The sequence below is a fragment of the Chaetura pelagica genome, unplaced genomic scaffold (genome assembly GCF_000747805.2).
Source record: "Chaetura pelagica isolate M959 unplaced genomic scaffold, ChaPel_1.0 scaffold246, whole genome shotgun sequence".
NCBI classification, from domain to species: Eukaryota; Metazoa; Chordata; class Aves; order Apodiformes; family Apodidae; genus Chaetura; species Chaetura pelagica.
Genome location: NW_009953647.1, coordinates 2587932 through 2613907, shown reverse-complemented (window position 1 = coordinate 2613907; position 25976 = coordinate 2587932). Strand labels below are relative to the sequence as shown.

The window sequence follows — 25976 nt, the reverse complement described above, 5'->3', positions numbered from 1 at the left end:
TAAGATGGGACCAGGCTTTTACAGAATAAAGTGTATTGACTGCTGTTGTTTAACTATTTAGTCGTTCCTCCAAAATCTCTCATTGGAGAATAAAAGGAAAACAGTGGAAGAACCATGAAGGCCCTGTTCTCACCAAGCAAACTCTTTTGTTTTCTGCTTGTTCTTCCTTTATCTCCATTTCAGGCCTAGTTGTGGCTGGGCTGGGCTCCATGTTCTTAAACACCTTGATGCATAATGTATCTTGTACCATTCAAGGTTGTTTCCAGCTCAGAGCTTGCTAGACCCTTTCCTTTCTCATGGGAATCTTTCCACTCCAGGCCTGGGCTTGTGAAATTGAGAGACAAAAAGGAATTGAACCACAGGGTGAAACTAAGGCAGGCATATTGAGAGATTGAGAGTCCTGCTACATTCCACCATGTGACTGCAGTCAATCACTTTACTCAGTGAGATGGGAAAGCAGGTACCTCTTACCTCTGTGCTATAAAGTGTCCTTCGTTTATAGGAATGAATCACAAATAGGTTTCCAAAATGTGTGAGAGGACCTGTTCCTGAATGTTGGATTAAGTGAAATTAAATTAAATTAAGTAAAATTAAATATGGTGACAGATATTAATTCTCCTGTCTAACTATACTGTTTTTGTATTTTAGTGTTTGTTTACATGGGATCAGTTGTTGTGTTTTGCAATTTGTGCACCATACTTTTAGACATAGAACTACTACCAAAACTAGACATAATTTTATCGATATTGACAGTACTATCATAGGATATAGCACTGAGTTTAAAATTCCTTTTGCTGTTGGCAACCATCCAAACAAGATTTCCCCACACTGGTGCTCTCCTTGCTTCTTGACTCTTTCCAGGACGTTATGTATTCTGTCTGTGTCATGGTGTACCATAATCAGAATTCTCTGGCCTTCTTCTTACATTTGTTTTATCAGTTTGTGTAACTCAGGGTGGTTGATGATTTAACTGTTTCTTGACCAAAGCAATGTCCAACCTGTTTGCAGTTGGAGATATGGTGTTGTACAGCACATTGACTTCTTGTAAAGTCTGGTACATGGTCATAGGCATAGAGTAGCTGAAGTCACATCCTAATATATAGGTGAAATTGCAAATATAGGTCGGAACGATTGTCAAGTTGTACTGTTTTATTATCTATTGTTAAATTGCTACAGAAAGTTCATAGGAGGAATCTGAGGCAGGCGTATTGAGAGATGGAGTGTCCTGGTCCTGTATTTCCCTTTTCAGCCTTTGACTTAGTACTGTGATAATCTTTAATCAGATATATGGTGATGTGTTTCAGTGGTGGTTCTGCTGGAAAATATGGACTATGCTAAAGCAAAACCCATTCTCACATTGAAGACACCACTGTCCAACCTGGCAGAATTTTGTCACTATCTAACCCTTTTCAGAGTCGTATTTTCCGCTTGTGATAAGTGTGGATGGCACACTTGCTGACACTAAGTACAGCATACCACACACCTGAGTGGGGAGTGTGCTCTGCAACCAGAAGTACACACTGGAACATGTGGCATGTGGCCAAGTAGGGAATCCCCACCTGCTGAAATACATTATAGCTGTCACTTTACTAAAATGACAGTAATGTACTTTTTTTTCTTTAGCTTCAATCTAAAATATTAAAGATGGTATAATTAATTTCTAGCGGTGCTCGCTTATGAAATAAGCAATGTTTGACTAACATACGTGTACTTCATGTGGTTAGTGCAACAGCTAATAAGCTTTCTGAGGGATAAAATCATTAGTCAGAAGGAAAATAAAATTAAAACCTAGGGGAAAAAAAATAATGAGATGAGCAAAGTGACCTTTGAGATGTAAATGCATACTTTTTGTGTGTGTTTAAACAGTAAATGCGGCTGCTCTTATTTTGGGAGAAGAGAACCATCATAAAACCAGTGTTCCTAAAGCACCAACAAAAGATGAAGCTTCTCTAAAAGCTTATACAGCTCGTCGTAAGCTGAATAAGTTACGACGTGATGCTTGCCGTTTGTTTACCTCGGAAACAATGGTTAAAGCTATTAAGAAGCTGGAATTTGAGATTGAAACTAGACGTTTGTTAGTTCGTAGAGACAGACACCTCTGGAAAGATGTAGGTAAGAATACTAAAACTTTACATCCTGTTTTCTTGTAAGTAGAAAAAGGGTTATTCACGCTTGTAATTTAATCTATAATTGGTTGATAGAAATTTTTACTATAATACGAAGTGTTTGCTGGATGTAATATTATAAGATGCTTTCTTGCAGGAGAGAGGCAGAAAGTCCTTAACTGGCTTTTATCTTACAACCCTTTGTGGCTGCGTATAGGTCTGGAGGTAAGTGCAGAATTTATGGTCTGTAATCAAAATTTAAAGGACACCTAGCAATTTTCTTTTACTAGGGGATGTTTCAGGTTTATTTTTACTTCCTGTTCTAATAATCCAAGTAGGTTCAATTCAGTTGCATGGTGTGTTTACATCTCTTAAACTATTTTGACAGATTTGCTTTAAATAAGTGCTTATTAAAAAGGACAATAATTGAGGAAAGTAGAAGTTAAATCCCTGACTGCTACCACAAAAGCTGTTTCCTGTTAGTGTCCCTCTTTTATAAACTAGAAAAAAATGCAGCTGTCTTAAGGAAGATTCCTCAGATGGAGATGATCATACATGTTTCAAAATTAAACCTGTATATACTGAAACTGACTTTGGTTTTATTTTTCAGTGACTGATTTGAAAAACTGACGGATTTTTAGGGACTTCATTGCCATTTATTGCTTCATTATTTCAGTAATGTTTGTTATAAAAAAAAAATCCTGGTAGTATTTGAGGCAATTTTTAATGGTTCTGCTGTTTTCTCCTCCTTTCCTATTAGACTGTTTTTGGAGAACTCATAGCTTTGGAGAGTAATAGTGATGTTATGGGTTTAGCAATATTTATCCTTAATCGCTTGCTTTGGAACCCTGACATTGCAGCTGAATACAGACATCCCACTGTGCCTCACCTTTACCGAGAAGGTAACTACTATTTCCAAAACCAGGTTATTTGTAGCACTTAGTTTTTGAATTAGCACTTAATGTGTTACACCTTTTTAGGTCATGAAGAAGCTTTGTCAAAATTCACACTGAAAAAATTGCTGCTGTTAGTTTGCTTTCTGGATTGTGCCAAACGGTCCCGAGTGATTGACCATGACCCTTGCCTCTTTTGTAAGGATGCAGAGTTCAAGGTAAGAGAGCTGTGATTAGATTTCTTTCTCCAATATGTTCCTAAGACTGAATATAAAATATACCATTTTTTAAAAAAATCTATGTACTTTTCATTAAAAAGTCTTGGCTGTTTAAGCTTTTGCAGGAAAATTGTCAACACATCATCTCACAGTCATGTAAGGGAATTCACAAGAAAATTTTGAGGTATTGGTCCTGTAGGAAGGACTCCATTATCTTTTGTTATCTGTCTTCCCTCTCTAAATCTAAGCTTCTGCAGTGTTTTAAAATATCAATCTAGCAAAGTGCTGCTGATCTTAAACTGCAAGTCAGTTTGATGACCTTTGGTTTGTTTTCTCTTCTGCTATTTTTCTGTGATAAGAAAGACTGCACATCTACCTTACAAAGGCTTTGATTAACAATAAATTTATGGTCCAATAAAATCACTTTTTCTGGGCTTAGTACAGACTGAGAAAAAAAGTATTCCAAAATTCAGTGGTGCTTTCAGTGACATGATAGTCATACATGAAGAAAATCAAAGCTATCTGAATTGGGTAAATATATATATATAAAAAACCACCAACCTAAAAATTATAATTTTAAGTATTTTTTAAGGAAATATGTAATGCAATTTGTGGGACAAGGAATGAAAATTGTATTCTGCTCAACGAATATTATATTGTAATGTTAAGATTATATTTTCTTCCTTTTTTTTTTTTTTTATAATATCTTTTAGGCTAGCAAAGACCTTCTGCTGGCATTTTCTCGGGACTTTCTGAGTGGCGAAGGTGACCTTTCCCGCCATCTTGGTTTCTTAGGACTGCCTGTCAGTCATATTCAAACTCCACTTGATGAATTTGATTTTGCTGTCACCAATCTGGCTGTGGACTTGCAATGTGGTATTCGTCTTGTGTGCGTTGATACAAAATCATTTTGAGCTATTTATTTTTGTTCATATAATACTTGATATGAGCTCAGCTAAGGCATTAAACTGTGGTGTTCCCTTTCTTAGGAGAACAATGGAACTTCTCACCAAAAACTGGAATCTTTCAAAACAACTGAGAGTTCCTGCAATAAGTCGGCTACAGAAGATGCATAATGTTGATATTGTTCTTAATGTCCTTAAAGAGCGAGGAATTCACTTGAAAGATGAAAGTGGTAAGGCCTAGAAATCCTGGTTATTTTAACTGCATCAGAGGGCTAGTGCACACTTTAATTCCTTGTTTTTATTTCATAGGTGCTTCAATTGACTCCAGGGATATTGTGGATAGGCACAGAGAACGAACATTAGCACTCCTGTGGAAAATTGTCTTTGCCTTCCAGGTATTATTTAATTACTTGCTGTGTTTGTTCCTAATTTCAAATGAGAGATTAAAAAAAACACTAGTCTTTCAACAATATTTGTTGCCTGTGAAAGAGTCTATTAATAAAATTTTAAACTGAAATTATCTGTTTTGTATGTTCAGTGCCACACAGATTTTTTAACTAGATCTGCTAACTCTTCCATTAACAATATAGTGTAGATACGTTTATAACTGTGCTTTTCCTTGTATATATTCATTCAAGTTTTTGGAAAAAACTTAACTTTTGAGTTTATGCTGTATGCCAATGAAATTGATACTTAACAGTAAAATGAAGTTGATCTAAAAATGCTGGTAAGCTCTTACTAACTGAAAAGACTATTTTAAGGTTATGCTGACAGACAATTACAGAGTAAGCTCTGAAACTATAGCTTTTCTACTTTTTGCCGTGTGTCTGAAACAGTCAATCTGAAGAAACATTCATGAAATAGGAATGCTTGAAATAAGAATTCAAATTCACTGGGAAAAAATGGTGAAGGAAGCAAAAATAATTTTCTTGAGACTGTTTTAAGAGTTGAGTAAGTAGCCAGCTGACAAATCCAGTTGGAAAGAACATAAAGCATTAAAAGTAAAATAAGATAAAAGTTGAGGTGGAATTTCACCATTAAATAGTCAGGAATATAAGAATAATTTAGTATATCTAAAGCAAAGATTTCAGACTGGCCACCAAACTATCAGAGAAGAACATAATAAAAATCAGATGTAACTTTTTTCTTACTTAACTACTGTTATGATATTGAGTTGTTACTTTCTTCCCGTTAGTTTTCCTTTATTCATATTTATTAAAGTTGCATTGCTTTTGATTAAAGAAATAATGTCAGTGAGCAGTGGCTTTATCCAAGCCCTGTGCTTATACAAATTATTTTCCAAGTCTTCCTGCACTAGCTTATGTCCTATCAGAATCCCTAAAATTAAGAACAGTGCCACATGGGCTCAATGCGGGCAAGACTCAGAAATTGTTTTCTCTGAAAGTATAATGAAATTACTCAGGCTGTTTTCAGGGAATTTCGCTCTTTTCCCGAACTCTTAGCTAACAACGTAACTATTTCACATAGAACAGTGGGAGTGGGCATTTTGGTTCCATTATTTGAGGCAGTTAGTAGCAGACACTGTATCTATTCTGGCAAGTCCAGATTATCCACTGTTGCTTCATTGTGGCAGGTTCTGCTAAGTATTGAGAGTAATTTTTCTTTAATATATCATATCTAAAGCCTCTGTATCCAGCTGCTATAATGCATGACACATCAGACTGTTAGTGACATAAATAAAACCTTTTTTTTCCTTCTTTATAGGTGGATGTTGTTCTTAACGTGGAACAGCTGAAAGAAGAAATTGAGTTTTTGAAGAATGCACACAAGAGAAAAAAAACATTGGGTGCTCTAAAGACTTTTCCAAATTGTTGTGGAGTACAAGATGATAATAGGAGTAACTCCTCACCTCAAAGTTACAGTGAAAATGTGAAACTGCTTATGGCATGGGTTAATGCTGTTTGTGGATTTTATAATATTAAGGTAAATAGTTTTGTGTACAATTCACCAAATACATCCTTTGCTGTCATATAAATGCTTATTCTTTATAGAGCAGAATTCATCAGACTACCAAGTATGTAGTAGCAGCCAGTTTTAAATATCCTTATGGACTTCGTTTAATCTGATTTGAAATAACCATCTTTCTGTGGGCTTAGCTGCAGATCTCTTTTAAAACAAATTTGAAAAAAAGGATCTCCCCTTCCAGTTAATCGTATGCAGAAAAATGCCTTTCAAAAATGAAACATTTCTGCTGGAATGTTGGTTTGTTTGAGTGTTAGTATTTTTTAATGAGAATTAACCCTAAAAGTATTTTTGCATAAAATCTTCACCATTTAAAGGAATTGTGAGAATTGAACTATGTTTGGGACAAGTGGGTTTCCTGTCCTCAGAAGATCTGTTGGTTTAGAAGGGACATGGGTTTGTTCCTTCCAAGAAGAGAAGCCCTGTTCAAAGACTTCGCTTATCAGAATACAGCTCTACACTGAATACCTAGTGTAAAGGCATCTCTAGAAGTTTCTCAGGGATCTTTCTGTAGAAAGATTGCTTTTTTCTTTGTTTCTTAAGTGTTTCCATGGGAGATTCACTACAGAGTGATTCACATACCTTTTATCTGGTTTCTCACAGCTTTATGTCATTTTACAGTGAATATTGAAAGGAAGCAACAGTTTCCTATATTTTTTTGTTCAAAAAGTTACAGACTTTGTCACTTTCAAAAGTACAAGATAAATCCTATATCCAGTTCATACCATTTAACTGGTAACAATGCTAATGGAACTTCTATCTTACTGTGTTTTATTTAACAGGTGGAAAACTTCACGGTGTGTTTCTCAGATGGTAGAGTATTCTGTCATTTGATTCATCATTATCATCCACGTTACGTACCTTTGGAAGCTGTGTGCCAGCGTACAACTCAAACAGTAGAATGCTCAAGAACTCATACAGTGGGACTAAACTCTTCCTCCTCATCCTCTTCAGAATCTGATACTTCTCTAAATGTCATGGAAGGAATGTTTGACCAAAGTGAGTTTTGATGTACAGCAATTCATGTTAAATCTATTTTATGTAGAATTTGATTTGACAAAAATTTTCTCTTTGCAAAGCAGCAACTGCCTCAGTCCTGTACAAGGAACTCTTGGACAATGAAAAGAAAAACTTCCAGCTGATCAATGCTGCAGTTTCTGACCTGGGTGGAATACCAGCAATGATTCATCACTCAGACATGTCAAATACGATTCCTGATGAGAAGGTAAGCTGCCTTTAGAGTTGATGTAAATGTGTTAATGTGTCCTGCTCTTCCATATAGCCCTTAACTTGCTATGTTCTGTGTTTATGTAGGTTGTTATTACCTACCTATCATTTCTGTGTTCGAGGCTTCTAGATCTTTGTCAAGAAACTCGAGCTGCTCGATTAATTCAGGCTGCCTGGAGGAACTACAGGCTGAAAAGGGAACTGAAACTTTCTCAGGTACTTTTTGCCTGTGTAATATTCGTAATTTCTACTTTGAGGAATAGTACATAAAGAACATAAATTCACTCTTTGTAGTATACAGGTTTATGAGAATAATACTGGTATTTTGTTATAAAAATACATGGCCTTCTTGATGGTGTGATCTACTACAAAGACCATTCTGAAGTTACTGCATTTACTTAAAGGCTGCTGTTCTTTCTTCTGTGTTCTGATTAGACCATGTTGCCCCCTAAACCCTTCTCCCTGTTTTTCAAATATAAAATAGTTGGATGGCTTTCTTTAAACAAAAAGAGAGTAGTTAATTATTAATTTCCATTAATGTCTTCCAGATGAAAAGAGTAATTAAACTTCTGCATGGATTTACTATTTTTGTTTAGGAGCTAAACTTTGTCACTGCTTTGAGTTGAGTTGCATGAGTTCTGGTATTTTTGTTTTTTGCTTTTCTGGTAGATGAACCAGATTCCTTGGTGATTTTAAAACTGTCACCACTAACATTTGTAATTGCCACTGCTGTGTCCAAATCAGAGACATATCGTTGGAACCGTGTTCAAGTGAAATATTCTAAGAATCTGTGGTGCAGAATTTATGTAGGTTTTTTCATCTCCAGTTTCTTTACTTCATAAAAGCTGCACAATGTTAGTGATGATGACAAAACATTTCCTTTATAACTGATTTTAAATAATTAATAGTAAAGCTGCTAGTGGGGCAGGGGGAATCAAAACCAAAACCCATAAGCATTGCAGGCATTATTTTTATTTCATCTTATGTATGCATATTTCTTTTACCCTATGGTAGGACAGTCTGATAGTAGGGTTCTTACAAGATTATTTACATAGTGACATGTTGCATTTGTTAGTTGCTTTTTTTCCTTTTATTTTGATGTACATCACTTTGTTACTACAGTCTCTGGGTTAGTATAAAAATCCTTACTGATGTGCAAACAAAACACCAGATGGATGTGAGCTGATATTATTTTCTTTATACTCTTAAATTATTTAGATATAGCTGGAAAGCATTCTGTTGTGCCCCATTAATAGGGGTGTTTTAAGCTCATGAATGAGAACTAAAATTGAGGCTTAATTAGGAGTGCTGAAAAGCTGGGTAGCAAAGAGGTAGAGTTATGAAGGTAGGAGGATCTTTTAAAAAGAACTCATATGCTGTATGAGTTCTGCTGAAATAATACCTGAAAAAAAGCTCTTTTACTAAAGAAAAGCTGTGGTATTAGCAAGCTTAATTTTTTAGGAGATTGCCTTAGATAGTTATTTTAATTCATCAAAAATATGAGTAAAAATTTTAATCCTAACTGTTCAGTGGAAATTCACTCTATAGGAAAGAGACAGAGCTGCTCGGATAGTTCAGAAATCTGCATTAAACTTCTTGGCTCGTCGACGCATCCTGAAGGAAGTCAATGCAGCAGTTTTCATCCAGAAGCACTGGAGAAGATACATAGCCAGGATGACTTTTTTAAATCTGAAAAAGACTAAATTGGAAGAAGTCAGAAATAAATCTGCCACAGTCATTCAGGTAATATGACTTAAAGTGAGATTACACAGCAAAGAACCCTTTGAAACCCGTAAGGAAATGGCTTGCTTGGGGTCAAACAAATGGTTTGTTCTGCTTGCAGCACCTGATGTCTTAATGGAAATTAATACTTTCCCCCCACCTCTTGTGAGATATTTTGGTATTCTGTCTTCAGAGTGAAATGGTAAAAGGGAATCTTTTGTTCCCAGAATTGTAAATGCTTTAAAAAACAATTAGTCAAGTACTTGTTTTTTTGCTTTTAATCTATGTAGCTCTCTGGGCTTGTCTTCCTAGGGGTTAAGTAGGAATAAGGAAATCTTTAAAAGTGTGATGTTGGTAGTTCTCAAATTTACACTTAACTGAAGATACCATGAAGAAAATGGTAAATAGTTTGTTTTTTCCTGCAGGCTCATTGGAGGAAATACTCTGCTAGGAAAAGATATTTACAGCTACGATACTATGTTATCTTTGTACAAGCAAGGATGAGGATGGTGAAGTCTGTTGCTGCATATAAACAAATTGTTTGGGCTGCTGTTACAATTCAGAGTCATCTGCGTGCATCTAAATTGGCAAAAAAAGATCGGCAAAGATATGAAACCTTGAAGTCTTCAGCACTTACTATTCAGTCTGCGTTCAGAAGATGGAGAAGACACAAAATTCAGCAGAAAATTAAAGCAACTTTAGTGCTTCAGGCTTATTTCCGAAAATGGCAATCTTCAAAACTGGCTAAAAGAGAGAGGGCTGCTCTTGTCCTACAGTCTTGGTACAGGATGCACAGAGATCTGAAACAGTATCTATGTATGAAGCAAAGTGCTATCAAGATTCAGGCTTGGTATAGGTGTCAGCTGGGTAGACGTATTTACCAGGAACACAGAGCAAAAATAGTGACAATTCAGCAGTATTACAGAGCTTATAAGCTAGGAAGAATGGAAAGACACTACTATTTGCAAAAGCGTGCAGCAGTGATAGCTCTCCAAGCTGCTTTTAGAGGCATGAAAGCACGTAAACTATACAGGCAAACAAAAGCAGTTTGTGTTTTTCAGTCGCTGTGGAGAATGAAAAAAGAGAGACTAAGGTTTCTGCAATTAAAAAAATCTGTTACTACATTGCAGGCACATATCAGAAAATACCAACAAGTAAAAAGATACAGAGAGATGAAAAATGCTGCTTCTGTAATTCAAACTTGGTACAGGGCATGTGTCACTTCTAAAAAAGCAGCTGTTTCTTTCCAGCGAATGCGCCTGGCTGCTATTATCCTACAGTCTGCCTACAGAGGAATGGAAGCTAGGAAAGAGGCTCGCATGCTGAGATCTGTGATAAAAATTCAGTCAAGGTACCGTGCTTATGTTGTCCAGAAGAGGTTTAAAAACTTGAAAGATGCAACAGTGAAGATTCAAGCTTTTGTAAAGATGAGGCAAGCATGTAACCATTATTGTGCACTAAAGGAGGCAACACTTTATGTCCAGCGAAGGTATCGGTCTCATAGATACACTCTTCAGCTTAAAAACGATTATAGGAAGCTGAAAGGAGCTTGCATAAGAATTCAAGCTGTAGTTCGAGGCTATCTGGTCAGGAAACAATTACAGAGGTGGAGGGAGACTGCAGTATTTCTTCAGGCATGCTACAGAATGAGAAGGGACAGGCAACGCTATTTAAGCATCTACAGTGCTACCATTGTCATTCAAAAACATTATCGTGCATACAAAAAGCAGGTGTGTCAGAGGCAGGAGTTCTTGCAAGTTAAAAAAGCAGCTGTGTGCTTACAGGCAGCTTACAGGGGTTATAAAACACGTAAAAAGCTTAAACTTGAATATAGAGCTGCTATCAAAATTCAAACTGCTTTTAGAGCTTATGTTACAAGAAAGAAATATAAAGCAACAGTTCAGGCCTCCATTGTGATTCAGAGGTGGTACAGAACTTACAAGACTGGTAACAGACAAAGACTGAAGTTCTTAAGGACAAGAGCAGCAGTGCTTTCTTTACAAGCAGCTTTTCGTGGCTGGAAGGTACGAAAGAAGATTCAAAGAGAATGTTTTGCTGCTACTAAGATACAGTCTGCCTTCAGAAAATTCATGGCTCTGAAAAAATTCAGAGTTATGAAACATGCTGTGCTAACTATCCAAAGGCATTACAGAGCTAGTGTTCTAGGCCAGAAACAACAGCAAGAATATCTTCAGCTGCGGGACTCTGTAGTGCGTCTTCAGGCGATATGGAGGGGGAAAACTGTGAGAAAAACAATTCAAAAGAAACATAATCACGCAACAGTTATTCAGTCCTATTATAGAATGCATATAAATCAACTAAAATACAAGAAACTGATACGAGCCACTCTAGTGATTCAGAAATACTTCAGAGCTTACTGTATGAGAAAAGCCCAGCATGCAATTTATCTAAAAAAAAGGGCAGCTGTGTTAGTCTTGCAGTCTGCTTACCGTGGGATGACTGTGAGGAAACAACTGAATCAGCTTAACAAAGCTGCTACAACCATACAAGCTGCCTTCAGATCTTACCTGGTCAAAAAGAACTATGAAAGACTTAGATCTGCAGCTATGGTAGTTCAAAGGCGTTATCGTGCACTTATTCATGCTAAATGTCAAAAGCAGAAATACCTGTCTTTAAAAAAAGCCACAGTCAAAATGCAGGCAGTTTTTAGAGGTGTAAGAGTTAGACGACAAATTCTTGGTATGCATCGAGCAGCTGTTTGTATCCAAGCCACATTTAAGATGCATCGCATGACCATAAAATACCAGGCAATGAGAATGGCAGCAATTATAATTCAAAGGCAATATAGAGCATTTTGTTTAGGCAAAATACAACGCAAAAAGTACTTGGAACTGAAGAAATCTGTCATAATCCTTCAGGCTGCTTGTAGAGGCATGAAGGTCCGACAAGACTTAAAAGCTATGCATCAGTCAGCAACAGTGATACAGTCTTATTATCGAATGCACAAACAACAGAGGGATTTCAGAAGATTGTTGCTGGCAACTCAGCAGATTCAGCAGTGGTTCCGTGCTTGTAAGGAGCAAAATGCACAAGTTCACAATTATATGATTATGAAAAGTGCTACACTTCGTATCCAGGCTGCATTCCGTGGTATGAAAACAAGAAGACTTGTCAGAACTATGAATGAATCAGCTGCACTTATTCAAAGGAGATTTAGAGCGTTTCTCATAAGAAAGCATTTTCTTTCCACCAAGTCAGCTGCTGTTGTAATTCAGAGAAGATACAGAGCAACAAAACTAGCAAAAATTCAACGTCAAAAATATCTCTGTTTCCTTAATGCTGCTGTTATCATACAGTCTGCTTATAGAGGCTTTGTGGTAAGAAGAAAAATACAACAGATGCATCAAGCTGCTACAGTTATTCAAGCAACATTAAGAATGCGTAAAGTTTACATTTCTTATCAAGCTATCAGGCTTGCTTCAGTAATCATACAGCAACGTTATCGTGCTTACAGGGAAGGGAAGCGTGTGAGAGAGACATACCTAAAACTGTACAATTCTGTTTTATTTCTTCAAGCTGGCTATAAGGGAATGAAAACAAGACGCTTCTTGAAGAAAAGACATGAGGCAGCGCTTACAATACAGAAAAACTACCGAATGTATAGACAGTACCACCATTACAGAAAAGTTCAGTGGGCAACCCAGCTAATACAGCAGAGATACAGAGCAAATAAGCTAAAGAAAATTGCAGTACAACATTACTCTTCATTAAAGAAAGCTGCAATTCGTATTCAGAAGGCTTTCCGAGACTTGCAGGCAAAAAAGCAACATCGAAAAATGCACTGTGCTGCTATTATTCTTCAGAAAAAATTTAAAGCTCTTAGAGAACGTCAGCGCTATCTCTCTCTAAAAGCAGCTGCTCTTGTCTTTCAGAGAAGATACAGAGCTTTGATTTTGTCAAGACAGCTTACTTCAGAGTATCTTTCTCTTCGCAGAGCAGCTATTCAACTACAGGCCATGTATAGAGGTATCAGGGTACGGAAGAAAATTGAGTGTATGCATTTAGCAGCTGGTACAATACAGTCAGCCTACAAAATGCACAGGACTAGAAGGTTCTATCAAAAGATGAGAATTGCTGCTATTGTTATACAGAACTACTATCGATCCTATGTTAAAGGAAAGTATCATCGGAAGCAATATCTGACAATGAAGAATTCTGCTCTTGTTATTCAAGCATCATATAGAGGCATGAAGGAACGACAGAAACTGAAAACCATGCACATGTCAGCAATTGTAATACAGTCTAGTTATCGCATGTACATACAACATAGGTACTACAAACAGTTGTGCTGGGCTGTCAGAGTTATACAACAAAGATTCAGAGCCAAAATGGCAAAAGAAGCTGCCATGGAAAACTATGCAAAAATTAAAAAAGCTGTAATTTGCCTTCAGTCCTCTTTCCATGCTAAAAAAGCTAGGCAGTTGTACAAAACCAATGTTGCTGCGCGGCGCATACAGGCGTTCTTACGTATGCGTGTAGAGAGAAGGCGTTTTCTTGAAAAGAAAGCAGCAGCAATAACAATCCAGTCCATGTTCCGATGTCGAAGAGCAAGGACTCGCTATAAACTGATTCAGAGTTCAGCAGTTGCTATTCAGAGGTGGTACAGAGCATGGCATAGGGCTTGCTTACAGAAAGCAGAATATTCTGCTCAAAGACGAGCAATAGTAATTATTCAGTGTGCCTTCCGTGGTATGAAAGCAAGAAAAATAGCACGACAAAGACGAGCTGCAAGAAAGATTCAGTCTTTTCTTCAGATGGCTCTGCAACGTAGAAAATTTATTCGGCTTAGAACAGCAGCTATTACATTACAAGCGTATTACTTAATGCATAAAACTAAATCACAGTATACAAGATACAAAAAAGCAGCAGTTGCCATACAACAATGGTACCGTTCCCACTTGGCTGTAAAACATCAAAGAATGACTTACTTACAAACCTGGAGAAACATTGTCACTGTGCAGACTAGAGTCAGAGGATTCATTGAAAAGAAGAAGTTTCGCAGAATTAAAGAAAGCACAATAAAAATTCAGGTACTTTTTTGGGTGTGGATTTTGGGTGTGGGGGTTTTCTTTCTTTTTTTAATGCTCTTGCAAACAATAGTTTAAAGCTGTTAAAGTAGAATCAATTTCTGAAGTATAGTACATAGCAGGTGTATAAAGTTTACTACCACAATGCACAGAAGTAAGTCTCAGCTCTATTTTGTCTTTCCTTGCTGAGGTACTCATCTTAAAAAGTAACATTTCCTTTTTCTTCTTGTTTCTCCCCTAGAACCTTACTACTTCAAATGAGTCCTTATACTTGCGTGTGTTTCTGTGGTTCTTGCTTGTTTTTGTCCTATTTGGCTTTCGCCTATATATATATGAATAGTTTAATTAATCTTTTGCTTTGTTTTTATTAGAATGTGAATGAAAGCTGTCTTGACATTGAAAGGAGTGGTCACTAGTATTGGGTATAGAGTAATTGGTAAAAAAGGCATGACTGTTGCATTCTTTAAGAATCATATTAAGGAATGCATGGGTAAATAAATAATGTTAGTTCTTTTGGATTTATTAAATGGCCGTGGACTAATTTGAGTGCCTAACATTTTGAAGAGGAATATAAGGAGAGAAATTGCCTTATTGTACCTTTCACCTGGTACCTTGAGTGATGATGCATGAAACTTGGTTGGAATCTGTTTATGTGATTTCTCAGAAGCACTCTAGGAAGTGGGAAGTATGTAGTTTGATGGTTTTTCTTTCCATCATTGATGCAATAAAAATGTTGCCAGCAAGAAGTAATGAAGATTGTTCATCTCTGAGTAGCAGGCTAAATATCCATATAGTGTGAGTTCAAAGAAGCTTAGAAGACTCGTTACTCTGAAGTGATTTTTCAGGTTTTTGTTTGGTTTTTTTGTTGTCCGTTTTTTTTTTTAAGGCGGTTTTCCGTGGATTTATTCAGAGACAGAAATACCTTCAGTACAAATCTTCTGCTATATTAATACAGCAGCACTACAGAGCCCATCAGATGCGAAATATTGAACAACTAAGATACCATCAAATGAGAAGAGCTGCCATTAGAATTCAGGTAATCCCAGAGGTTATGTTGTTGTTCTTTGTTTGGTTTTTCAGTCTTTCTTGTATTTGTTTCTTCATGACAAAATTATTTTTACAGATATTAGAGAGTGGCATTTATGGTATTTTCCTGAATGTGTTTAATTTGCTGTAGAAAACATCTTCTAGACGTGAGAAATTAGATATTTGTCATACTATAGAGACAGGAATCCTAAAAGTCTTTCATGCTAACATGACACTTTTTCCTTTAAATTTTGTTTGTAACATTAAAAAAAGTAAACAAAAAATGAAGCTTTTAATTCTGTGGTTTGTTTTTCTTTCTGTATATTGAATAGGCATCATATAGAGGATATAAAGCCAGGCAGTGGTTTAACAAAATGAGAGCAGCACAAGTAATTCAAGCCTGGTATCGAGGCTGCAGAGCACGAAAGGAATATGCATCTGTGGTAAAAGCTGTACGAGTTATTCAGAGTCACTTCAAAACAAAACAGCAGCGGGCCTGGTAATACTGAGTTTGATATTCACTTCTCTACTTTTCAATGCTTGTATTATATAATTGTTTAGTACTGCTTTTCACTCTGGCAAATGCCTATAGGTTCTCAGGCTCTGACCCTGCCACATGTATTTAACACGTGTGAGCATAAGCCTGTTGATGCAGATGGCATTTTTCTTTTGCATGAGATTTTTCATAGGTTTAAATGATTTTTTGGACTGGAAGCTACTTCTCAAATATTGCATATTGAGGATGTAGAAAGAGTAGGCCATGATTTTTTTTTCCCCACTTACTTTTTACAGGAAGTATGTTTTGGCTGTTGTTAAAAATTCCAGCATAAAACTAATAGGATGAAAAGCTGTTTTGTTATGAAGCAATAGTCAAACTAGCTTGTGTTTAATTTGCTGTGAGATGCTTTTACAATAAATGCTGTACTAGATCATCTCCTTCAGAACTGTCCTCTGCCAGTAGCAGCAGCAGATGTTGTTTAAGGACAGTATTAACCTGACCACTTTCTAAGGTCCTCCATCCTTGTTAGATGATACTAACTCTCTACTATAGATGAACTGCTCTCTCCCTCCTCATCCTTCTTTGGAAGCAAGTTCTGAAACTACCAACTATGGGGAAAAAAGAAAGTATCTTCTATTTTAATCCAGTCTTTCAGCCAACATTGCTGGCTATCCCCTTGTTCTAGTGTTCCAAGATTTGATTGATAACAGCTCTGCTTTCAAAGTATCTTTTAATAATTTTGTAAGCCATCACTCTTTTCTTACTTAAAAAATGCAAGTGTTCTCAACTTATGGAATAAATGCATTTTCATGTTAGGTTTTTGCAAATGAAGTTCTGTGCACTTACCATTCAAAGAAGATGGAGAGCAACCCTTACTGCACGAATGATTCGATACCAATTTCTGGCAGCTAAGAATGCTGCAGTTAAGATTCAGTTGGCATACAGACAGTACAGGGCAAGAAGACTTCTAAGAAAGGTATGTTTTCACGTGTACTCTGCTACATCACGGTTGTTCGGTTGTTTTAAAAGTTTTCAACATACTTGAGTGATTATTGTCATCAATCAGGTTTACAAAAGAAAAAAGGTGGGTCCAGAGGGAAGATTTTTCAGATCAGACCGGTTGAATCTTCAAAATATTAAATTTCCTTTTTGCTCTGAGCAATGAGGTTGATTCTTGTTTTTGAACAATTCCAGTTGTTGAATTACTCTAGTCTATACTGATGGTAGGATAAAATCTAAGATACTCCATTTTCTCCTGGCTTTATTGCTTACAAAGGATTAAGTTAAATTGCCCAGATTTTTACTCCATTTAGGTAAGGGATAAGACCTTCACAATTGCGAAAGTGCATTTTTATATAAACTAGTACTGCATGAGTTTGCTTGTGTTTCCTATTTTGGTTTTGTTCTTTTTCTTTTGATGGGAAAAAAACCCTAGAATTGAAATTAAAATCTATATTGATCATGACAGGAATGAACAGAAGTTTAATTATGAATGCCTTCTTTAAAATCTTTTTCAGAAACTTCAAGCTGCATGTTTGATCCAAAAAGCATACAGAGGTTTCAAGGCAAGAAGGGAACTTGCTCAACAAAAAGCTGCTGCTATAATTATCCAAAAGCATCTGAGGGCTTGGCAGGAAGGCAGGCTTCAGTTTATGAAATACAACAAAACTAGAAGAGCTGTCATTAAATTGCAGGCATTTATACGGGGTTATTTAGTCAGAAAAAAGGTTGGTATACTTCAAATTAAAACCATACTTTTGATGTCAAATATCACTAGGGCTTTTTAGCATTAATTCTGGCTGGCAAGGAAAAGAAAACCTGATCAACTTGTTGAACTCAAATTCTTGTTGCCTGCTTTGAGAATTGGGTGGGTCAGAAGAGATCACAATACATTTTCACTGTTTTCTCCTGATCCTTTAGTGGTTTTTTAACTTGTCAGATCTTTGTGGCTTACCTATAACTGATACTTCTACACGAACACACACTTAGAATGAAACTGTTTTCTGCTATGTAGTAATGTTGCTTACAATCACTTCTGTGTGTTATTGTTTTAGATTAGTTTACTTAGTTCTGAGGTGTAATGACTTGAGTCAGTTCTTCAGCATCCATAGTATATTGTTGTGTTGTAAGGCAGAGATAATCAGCTACCTCTGAGTATGAAAAATAATGATGTTCCTGGTTTTGTTTTCATTCTACAGATTTTAGAACAGAAACAAAAGAAGAGACTGCTTCATTTTGCAGCAGCTGTGCATCATCATATCTCTGCAATTAAAATTCAAAGGGCGTATAGGATTCACCTCATCCTAAAACTGGCACAAAACCAGATCTCATCTGTTCTTATAATACAGGTGGGTCTAATTAAGGATGAATGTGTAATGAAGTCTCATTTCTTTTTGTCAGCTAAGCTGTAACACTTTATTTTATGGAAAAATAAAGCTAAATTATGGAGAATACAGTTTATTAAATAATGCTGCTTATACCCTGCAAAGCATATCAGAATGGATCTCAGCAGGCTCTGGAGGCTTAAGCACTTTAAAGCTGAGGATGGATGGGAATGTTTGCTTCCTTCAGACCCTCAGTCTTGATAAAGGAATCTGAGTGCTGTCTTAGCCTATTTCTTTGCATCCCACTGGAAGTAGGAAAGATCAGACATGATGGGCTGTAAGGCTTGTGAAATGAAGAGCAACAAATACTCCCCCAGGATACAGGAATTTATTTGGTTGGATGTTTATAACCTGCCAGTCATACCAGACCCTGTCCAAATTACAGCTTTTTTAATATAACCATATCTTATCTATTTTAATATAACCATATTTTACTTCTCTAAAAGCAAGAATAAAAATCAGGTCTGTTTTGCAGCACTACCTAATAGTAAAATATTTTCTTCAGGTCTCTAAACTGGCCATTAGCTTAGTCCCAATAATGGAAGGTCAGCATTAGATACATGGAGAGGCCTCATGAAATAGCTGTCAAGGATGTTATGCCAAACTTAGCCCTACTACTCCTCCATGTATAGCATGTCTGTTATCTCTCCCCAAAAGTTCTATCTTCCTCTAAAGGCAAGAGTGAATGGGTGGAAGAGACTTTGTTTCTCACTTTTGGCATACAGTAGTACCCTGTCTTCCTTCTCTCTCTCTCTCTCTCTCTATATATATATATAAGGAAGAAATAGAGCTGGGAAATTACAAGAGTGGAGTGATGGATATTTTTAAAAGCCAACCAAGAGAAAGAGAATCCCTAGGATAGAGTAATTCCAGACACAAGTATAAATTGGGAGAGAGTAGCTGGAGAGCAGCCCTGCAGGAAGGGATCTGGGGGTGGTGGTGGGCAGCAGGCTCATTGTGAGCCAGCTGTCTGCCCTGGCAGCTGAGAGGGCAAATCACATCCTGGGGTGCAAACACAGCATCACCAGCTGATCAAAATCAAGGATTATCTTGCTCTATTTTGCATTGTGGGCCTCACCTGGAGTGCTGTGTGCAGTTCTGGGCCCTGCAGTTCAAGAAGGGTGTTCAGGTCCTTGCACACATCCAGGGGAGGGCAACAAAGCTGGTGAAAGGACTGGTAGGAATGAGGAGCAGCTAAGTGGAGTTTCTCCACTTTGGAAATAAGGAGACTGAGGGGCAACCTCATTGCTCCCTTCAGCTTCCTGAGAAGGGGAAGTGGAGAGGGAGGTGCTGATCTCTTCTCCCTGATATCCAGTGGTAGGGCACATGGGAATGGTCTTAAGCTGCACCAGGCAAGGCTTAGGCTGGACATTAGGAAGCATTCCTTCACTGCCAATGTGGTCAAACACTGGAACAGGCTTCCTAGAGGGTTGATGCCCCAAGCCTGCAGTGTTGTAGATGCATTTGGGCAATGCCCGTAAAAATAAGCATAAACTTCTGGTCAGCCCTGAATTTGTCAGGCAGTTGGATTTAGATGTTCATTTCATATCCCTTCCAACTGAAAATATTCTAATCTAGCCTATACAGAATTCTTCCTTATCTACTCCTGGTTGTTAAGATTTAATTTTCCAGTCTTGCATTTCAGCTACCCCAAACACAATCAGAACTGTGTCACGGTGGTTTAATGAGTGCAAGAGATGTTTATACTGCATTTATCTGTCAAAGCTCATGTCAAAATACTTGTTTCATTTTTATCTGTGCTTGTTTAGGATTGGAAAGGGGAATTCAGGGAAAAGTCTTAAATAAATTAATGGAAAGGTACTTTAATTTTAAACAGAGATGGTTCCGAGCAAAAATGCAACAAAAGAGATTTCAAAGAGATTATCAAAGAATGATTCAGTTACAACGTGTGATTCGAGGCTGGCTAAATCACAGAAGGGCTGCAGCCGTCGTCATCCAGCGCAACGTGCGGAGGTTCCTTGCCCGCAGACGCTGGAGAAAATTTGCAGCTGGAATAATTAAATTACAGGTACATATCTCTCTTAATAAAACTACAGTATGTTTTGCATTTTATTTTTTCATTTTTCTTTCATGGGTTTTTTGGGGAGAGGAAAGATGTTTACTTTGGTTGATGAATTAATCAGTTAAATTGCGAACCAAGTTAGCTTCAGTTTAGACATCAAAGCTAAATGCAAACAGATAATGAAGAAATTAAACAGATACTTCTTGAGGTTGCTTATGTAGGAGTGTTTGTGGAGTGTATATGCATGTATTTCTTTGGCCTTTTGTCTTGAAAATACAGCATTTGGAAGATGAAACTGAATGGTAATTACTTTTATAATCAAGCTAATTAAGTACTTTGTCAGACTTGTGTAAAACTGATTTGGAATGGTAATGAAAGTTCCTGTCTTATTGTCTCTTGCTCACAACTTTTTTTCTCTTTGCGAAATTTCCTTTTCTGTAGGCATTGTGGAGAGGATATTTCTGGAGAAAGAGTAATGACACAGCAAAAATTAAAGCTTTAAGATGTAGTTTAGAAAAGGCTAATAAAAAGAGCAGAGAAGAAGACAAACTGTGCAACAGAACCACAATTGCTATCGAATACCTTCTGAAATACAAACATCTCTCTTATATTCTTGCAGCCTTAAAGCATCTGGGTCAGTATTTCATTTTATTAGAACTGATAGATTTCCAGAATGATAGAAACTGGAATTTTTCAGTTAAGAGGAGTTCATAATGATATTTAGACCTTCTGTATGATTGTAAAATGTGAACATGTTAGAGAGTATAATGGAGATTCTTTTCCAGACTAAAATTAGATGGTTGATTTAAGACCAGTATTAAAATAGTTACGGAGAGAAAGGAAATCCTATGTGATTGCTCTGATTTCCTGGCAGTACTAGTAGTACTTGACCTTACCAAGTCAATTTTATCTTATCAGTATATGTTCTCTGTGGATTGCTCTGTCTGCACAATTTTTAGTCTGGAGTATTAAAACTATTGATTTAGAAATAGTTTTTTAAATCAGTAATTGCAGTTTTTACTACTTTGTGCTTCTTAAAAATAAGAGAAAATTCAGATTTGCAATTAAATTGCTTGAGCTTTCAGAGGGTTTTTTTTGTTTGTTTGTTTTTTTATTATCCTAGAGGTGGCTACTAGGCTGTCCCCACTTTGTTGTGAAAATATGTCCCAGAGCAGAGCAATCCTCACTATTTTTGTTCTGATCAGAAGTTGCAACCGGAGTGTGCCATGCATGGATGTGATCAGATATTCAGTTCAGGTTCTACTTAATGTTTCAAAGGTAATGTGAATATTTTCTTTTGCAGGTTTATAAGCTGTAGACTAATTTTGTAGTATTTATTTATCCACAGCGTTTCTGAATAAATTTAAAACAACAAAATTAATTAATTAATTTTTGGGAGGAAAAAAACCAAAACCAGTTTATAATTCTAACTGTGTTATTTTGAAACCAGTTTTCTACTTCATAGCAGTTATTTAATTTTCCTTTTAGTGAAAGGAATGATTTGAAAATAGTTTAAAACATTTGAATATTTTGAAATTTAAAATATTTACTAAACATAGTTTTTGGTATTACATCTATCCTATAGGTATTTACATTCAAATTCCTTTTTTTAAAATATTTTTTTTTTTAATTTGGGGGGGTGGTGGAACAAAACAAAAAAAATTAGGCAAAACTTATTTTTAAATTTCTCTGAACTCATTCTGATTTATTCTTCTATTTTAATAGTAAAATTGAGAATGCTATGTTTTTATAAATGAGGGTAAGGACAAAGAGTAGCTTTTTGTTCCAATGATGTAACACAGAGAATATTTATCACTTGGATGCCAGACCAGCTACAAATTTAATTTGGGAGCAGATATGCATTTTGCTATCACAGTGTCACTCTGGTTGGAAAAGACCTTCAAGATCATCAAGTCCAGCCACTACCCTAATTGCCATGTCCACCACTAAACCTTGTGCCCTGGCACCACATTTGTCTTTTTAAATGTCTCCAGGGATGATTGCTCAACCACCTCCTCAGACAGCCTGGATCACCAAGTCTATATAACCTCTCTTGTCTCTTCCTTGTATAACAGTATGAGAAAACAACTCAAGCAGTTTATGAAGTAGAAAATTCTATAGATACATTACTAGACTTACTGCAGATGTACAGAGGAAAAGCAGGGGACAAAATTTCAGAGAAAGGAGGAAGCATTTTCACAAAGACCTGTTGTTTGTTGGCCATCCTTTCAAAGGACTCGAAAAGAGCTTTGGTAAGGCTTTAATGTTTTGTGTTTCATAATTTGATTCAACATGCACTTCTTGCATGTTTTAGTGGTGCTTTAATTATTTTTTTTCCTCTCCCTCTCTACTGGACCTATTACAGCTGTAATATTAATTATGACTAAACTTTTAACTTTAAGAAATGCATTATTAAATAGTGAAAAGATGCATTATTTTGTTCTTTGTACACCCTGGTCACCTAAAGCTATTCAATAAGACACTGAGATACTGGTCCGGCAATCCCTGCAAGATTACGATACTGCTTTTTCCCCAGGGTTTTGATGGCTTTCTATTAATTGCTTAGCATTAGATACAGTTTAATTGCCACTTGATTAACTTTTATTCGTTTCTCAAAGCTTGCTGTTGCTATTCAGATAAAATTAAGATCTTTATTGTCAGTAACAACTGGTAATATGATTCTCTGCGACTTTGTGTTGACAAACTATTGTAAAAGAGTCATAGACTGTTTCTGAAAGAAATTGCCTTTGTTCATGCCTATTGTTGGAATCTCTAATAAGGGTATTAGAGTACTCTGGGTCTATCTTACACATTCACTAGCCATTTATCCATCACGTATAAGCACTTAAATTATCCAGTCACCTGATCATTGCATCATTATTCTTCTGTTGCTGTAGACACAGGTACAAACACTAATTTATCTCTTTACCAGTCATTGAAGGCATATGCCAATGACATATGTGAAAATTTGTTTTAATGAGAATTTAGTAAAATCTGACTTGTAAGAGCTTGGTTTCCTGAGATGTCGTTGCTTGCCACCACCATTTTGAAAGCTTTAGACCACCAACTTGTAGGTGTGCTGGCTTTAAAATGGTTTCCCTGTACTTGCGGGTAGAAGTTCAGCCTAAGTTACAAACATTCAGTTTGCAGTGAATCAAATAGATTTCTTTTGAACTTGTATTAACTCTGTGCTGGTTTCCCCTTTTCTCAGGAAATCCGAAGCCTGCCAAGAACTCTTACTTGTATTAAAAGCCTATATAAGCTTACAGCTCGGAAACACAAAATGGATGCAGAGAGAACACTTGTGAAGCAGAAAACAAACAATTTCTTAAGTGGAACTTCCTCAGTTCCAGTTACTCCTCTAAAAATAAAAACAGTTTCAAGGTAAGAGCTTAAAAATTAGTCTGCAGGTTTTTCTGTGGCAATAGAATATTTTACTGAGAAAACACTAATATTTTCACAGAATTAAACCAGACTGGGTTTTGAGGAAAGATAACATGCAAGAAATTGTGGAACCTCTACAAGCAATTCTTATGGTGATGGATACACTTGGTATTGCCTGCTACTGACATGTAAATTATGTATATGAAAGTGTATTTGTACAGCGTGTATGTAGTAGACAGTTAAATGATTTTAGAAAAAAGCAAATAAATCTCATTCTACCCTTGAAATTTTTCAAATTACAGTTAACGTTTCTATAACATTTTTGTATTGTATACAGCTTTTGAAATCCTATTTTGTACTGTGACCAAAACAAATTGTAAAATAAAGTCCTGGAAATTACACTAGTGCAGTAATGTATTACTGTTACACAACCGTGAATCTCACAGAGAGCAGCGTATTCCTTGCTCTGATTAAAGATAATAGAATTATATTAAAAACAATTGGTTTTGTGGTGCAGTTATGTTGGCTTGTCTGATCTGGACAGATACAGGTAGAAAGGGAGGCACAGTCTGAATTTCAAAACAGGCTACTGTTTTTGGAGAGCTTTGCTGTCTACTAAGGTTTTAAAGGGATCGTGTGTGACTAAGAAATACTTTTTTAGTATCATTCTTATTGTTTTAAACACTATGAGATTGTGATGGAACAACGGGATGTTGCAAGGGTGAATTTAGAAGTTCTGACTGCATATTTTACGGGATGTGATTTGTGAGTTCTTTCTTCTCTCGAGTGAGCAGTACATGCAAGTGTGCATCTCCCCTGGCTAAATATATAGTGCTCGTCACAGCATCTCCCTTAAATTCTGCTTGCTTGTGCCTTTGAATTGCATTTCCTTAAAGCAAAGCCAAGAAAATGAAAGCTTTAAAATTATACCCTCCCATCCCCCATATTTAGACATTATGCCTCCCAGTGGTGGAATGTGATGCTAAATCAACTGCTAGCCATTACTCAGTGAGGTGATAATGTGTTGTAAATGAGCGTTGGGTTTTTCTAATTTTGTTTAAAAATAGCTCAAAAGGGGCTAGTTGTATACACCAAAATCCAACAGACAGATAACAGTAGTGGCTGTGTTCATGTAGGAGCCTCCAGAATTAATCATGTATAGAATGCAACTGAGTGGTTCTTTGGGGGAAGGCTGGAGGAGGGGAAAATTTTCTATTTCCTCTTATTTCGGCCAAAGTAAATAATCTGATTGATAACAGAATGCCCTTTAAACTTGTAAGAGGGTCTGAGAGGGACAGTGTTCTGTTAGTTTAAACTCTTCCATAAGCATGTTGCCTAGTTTCATTGTAAAATGATTAATTCTGTCCTCTATACTGATATAAAGTATGCCAAATGGAAATAGAAGTCTGCAAGTCTAGTGTTAGCGTATTTGGAGAACTAAAATAAATTAAAATGATGTTTTCAGGGGAATAATGTGTATCAAAATACCATGGATGACTAAAGCACTTGTGGATACTTTGAAAAACCAGTTAATTATTTACAAAAGTAATGCTTTAGGTAGTTTTCACAGGTGATGGAAGCTGTTGATGGAGAAAGTAATGAAGATGAGATTTAAAAGCTGGTTTTTCTTCCTAATTATGGTGTATTCAGGCAAACTCTCTGCAGAAGGTAAATACACTGAATTCTATTGTTAATAAATATATGTTGAATCTACTACGTGCAATCTAGGCACGTAGGTTCAAAAATGAACACAGCTTTTAAAATATAATTTGGTGTGAGATGGCAGATGATCATGATTTAGCTGTTGCTGTAACTCAGGGCTACAGGTTGGTGTTTAAGCTTCAAGGGTGTAATATTGAAAAGTTCAGACTTCTATTCTGAAAAAGTTTCTTTTTAAATGTATCTGAGGAGTTTTGAGGCACTTATACGAATTGAATTTTTTACTATTAGAACATTTTATATATTGAAGTGTCTTGGTGATTGAAGTGTTTTGTCCTACCACAAAGCAGAAGAATTGAAGTTCAATGGAACCTGCAGAAGCTAGTCTGGGATGTTTCTGCATTTCCTATCCCTATTTTCATTATTGTTTAAAATTCGTAGGTTTAAATGGTTTACACACCACATGAACTGCAGGTTCAGAACTGTGGACTATGTATTAGTTGAAAAGGTGTTTCTTTTTTTGCATGCCATTTTGTATCTGCTAATGTATATTTAGCCCCAACATATTTGCTGCAACTACCTCTCTCTTCAGTAGACTTTTGTCCATATGAAAAGCAGTTGAAATTACAGATACCATCTTGAAAATCAAACAAAAAGGTATGTAGGTAGCAACAGTTTCTCTCTTTTAAGTACTTGAAAATCCTAGCTACCCTCAGGTTTTTGTTGCTTTGTTTTTTTTCATTTAGATTTAAGACAGTGGCTACATGAGAAAGAATTACTAAAAAAGAATTCTCTTAGCACTTTCTACTTGGTAAAAATACTAAATTTACAGAACATTCTAGTAAATGCAGTATTGAGTGAAGGAACAGTAGTTTGATTTTTGTTTCTAATACGTGTAGG

At 36.3% G+C, this 25976-nt stretch overlaps 2 protein-coding genes across 2 annotated transcripts in view; both read left to right on the top strand.

The window, feature by feature from the left end:
- The window catches only part of ASPM (asp (abnormal spindle) homolog, microcephaly associated (Drosophila)), a 33405-nt gene extending 9803 nt beyond the window's left edge, over positions 1–23602 (top strand). Inside the window, exons 6-29 of the mRNA XM_009999936.1 lie at positions 1867–2112; positions 2263–2330; positions 2866–3007; positions 3086–3216; positions 3930–4105; positions 4206–4351; positions 4431–4516; positions 5847–6065; positions 6887–7103; positions 7187–7329; positions 7419–7547; positions 8880–9074; positions 9479–13300; positions 13577–14104; positions 15460–15626; positions 16443–16548; positions 17144–17353; positions 17825–17974; positions 19848–20039; positions 20475–20667; positions 21157–21311; positions 22109–22285; positions 23245–23417; positions 23497–23602. Coding sequence (XP_009998238.1) covers positions 1867–2112; positions 2263–2330; positions 2866–3007; positions 3086–3216; positions 3930–4105; positions 4206–4351; positions 4431–4516; positions 5847–6065; positions 6887–7103; positions 7187–7329; positions 7419–7547; positions 8880–9074; positions 9479–13300; positions 13577–14104; positions 15460–15626; positions 16443–16548; positions 17144–17353; positions 17825–17974; positions 19848–20039; positions 20475–20667; positions 21157–21311; positions 22109–22285; positions 23245–23417; positions 23497–23602 — 7877 coding nt within the window. The remainder of the gene's footprint in view (positions 1–1866; positions 2113–2262; positions 2331–2865; positions 3008–3085; positions 3217–3929; positions 4106–4205; positions 4352–4430; positions 4517–5846; positions 6066–6886; positions 7104–7186; positions 7330–7418; positions 7548–8879; positions 9075–9478; positions 13301–13576; positions 14105–15459; positions 15627–16442; positions 16549–17143; positions 17354–17824; positions 17975–19847; positions 20040–20474; positions 20668–21156; positions 21312–22108; positions 22286–23244; positions 23418–23496) is intronic.
- A 1401-nt stretch (positions 23603–25003) lies between these two features.
- The window catches only part of LOC104390705 (coagulation factor XIII B chain-like), a 9927-nt gene continuing 8954 nt past the window's right edge, over positions 25004–25976 (top strand). Inside the window, exon 1 of the mRNA XM_009999896.1 lies at positions 25004–25085. Within this exon, the coding sequence (XP_009998198.1) occupies positions 25004–25085 (82 nt within the window). The remainder of the gene's footprint in view (positions 25086–25976) is intronic.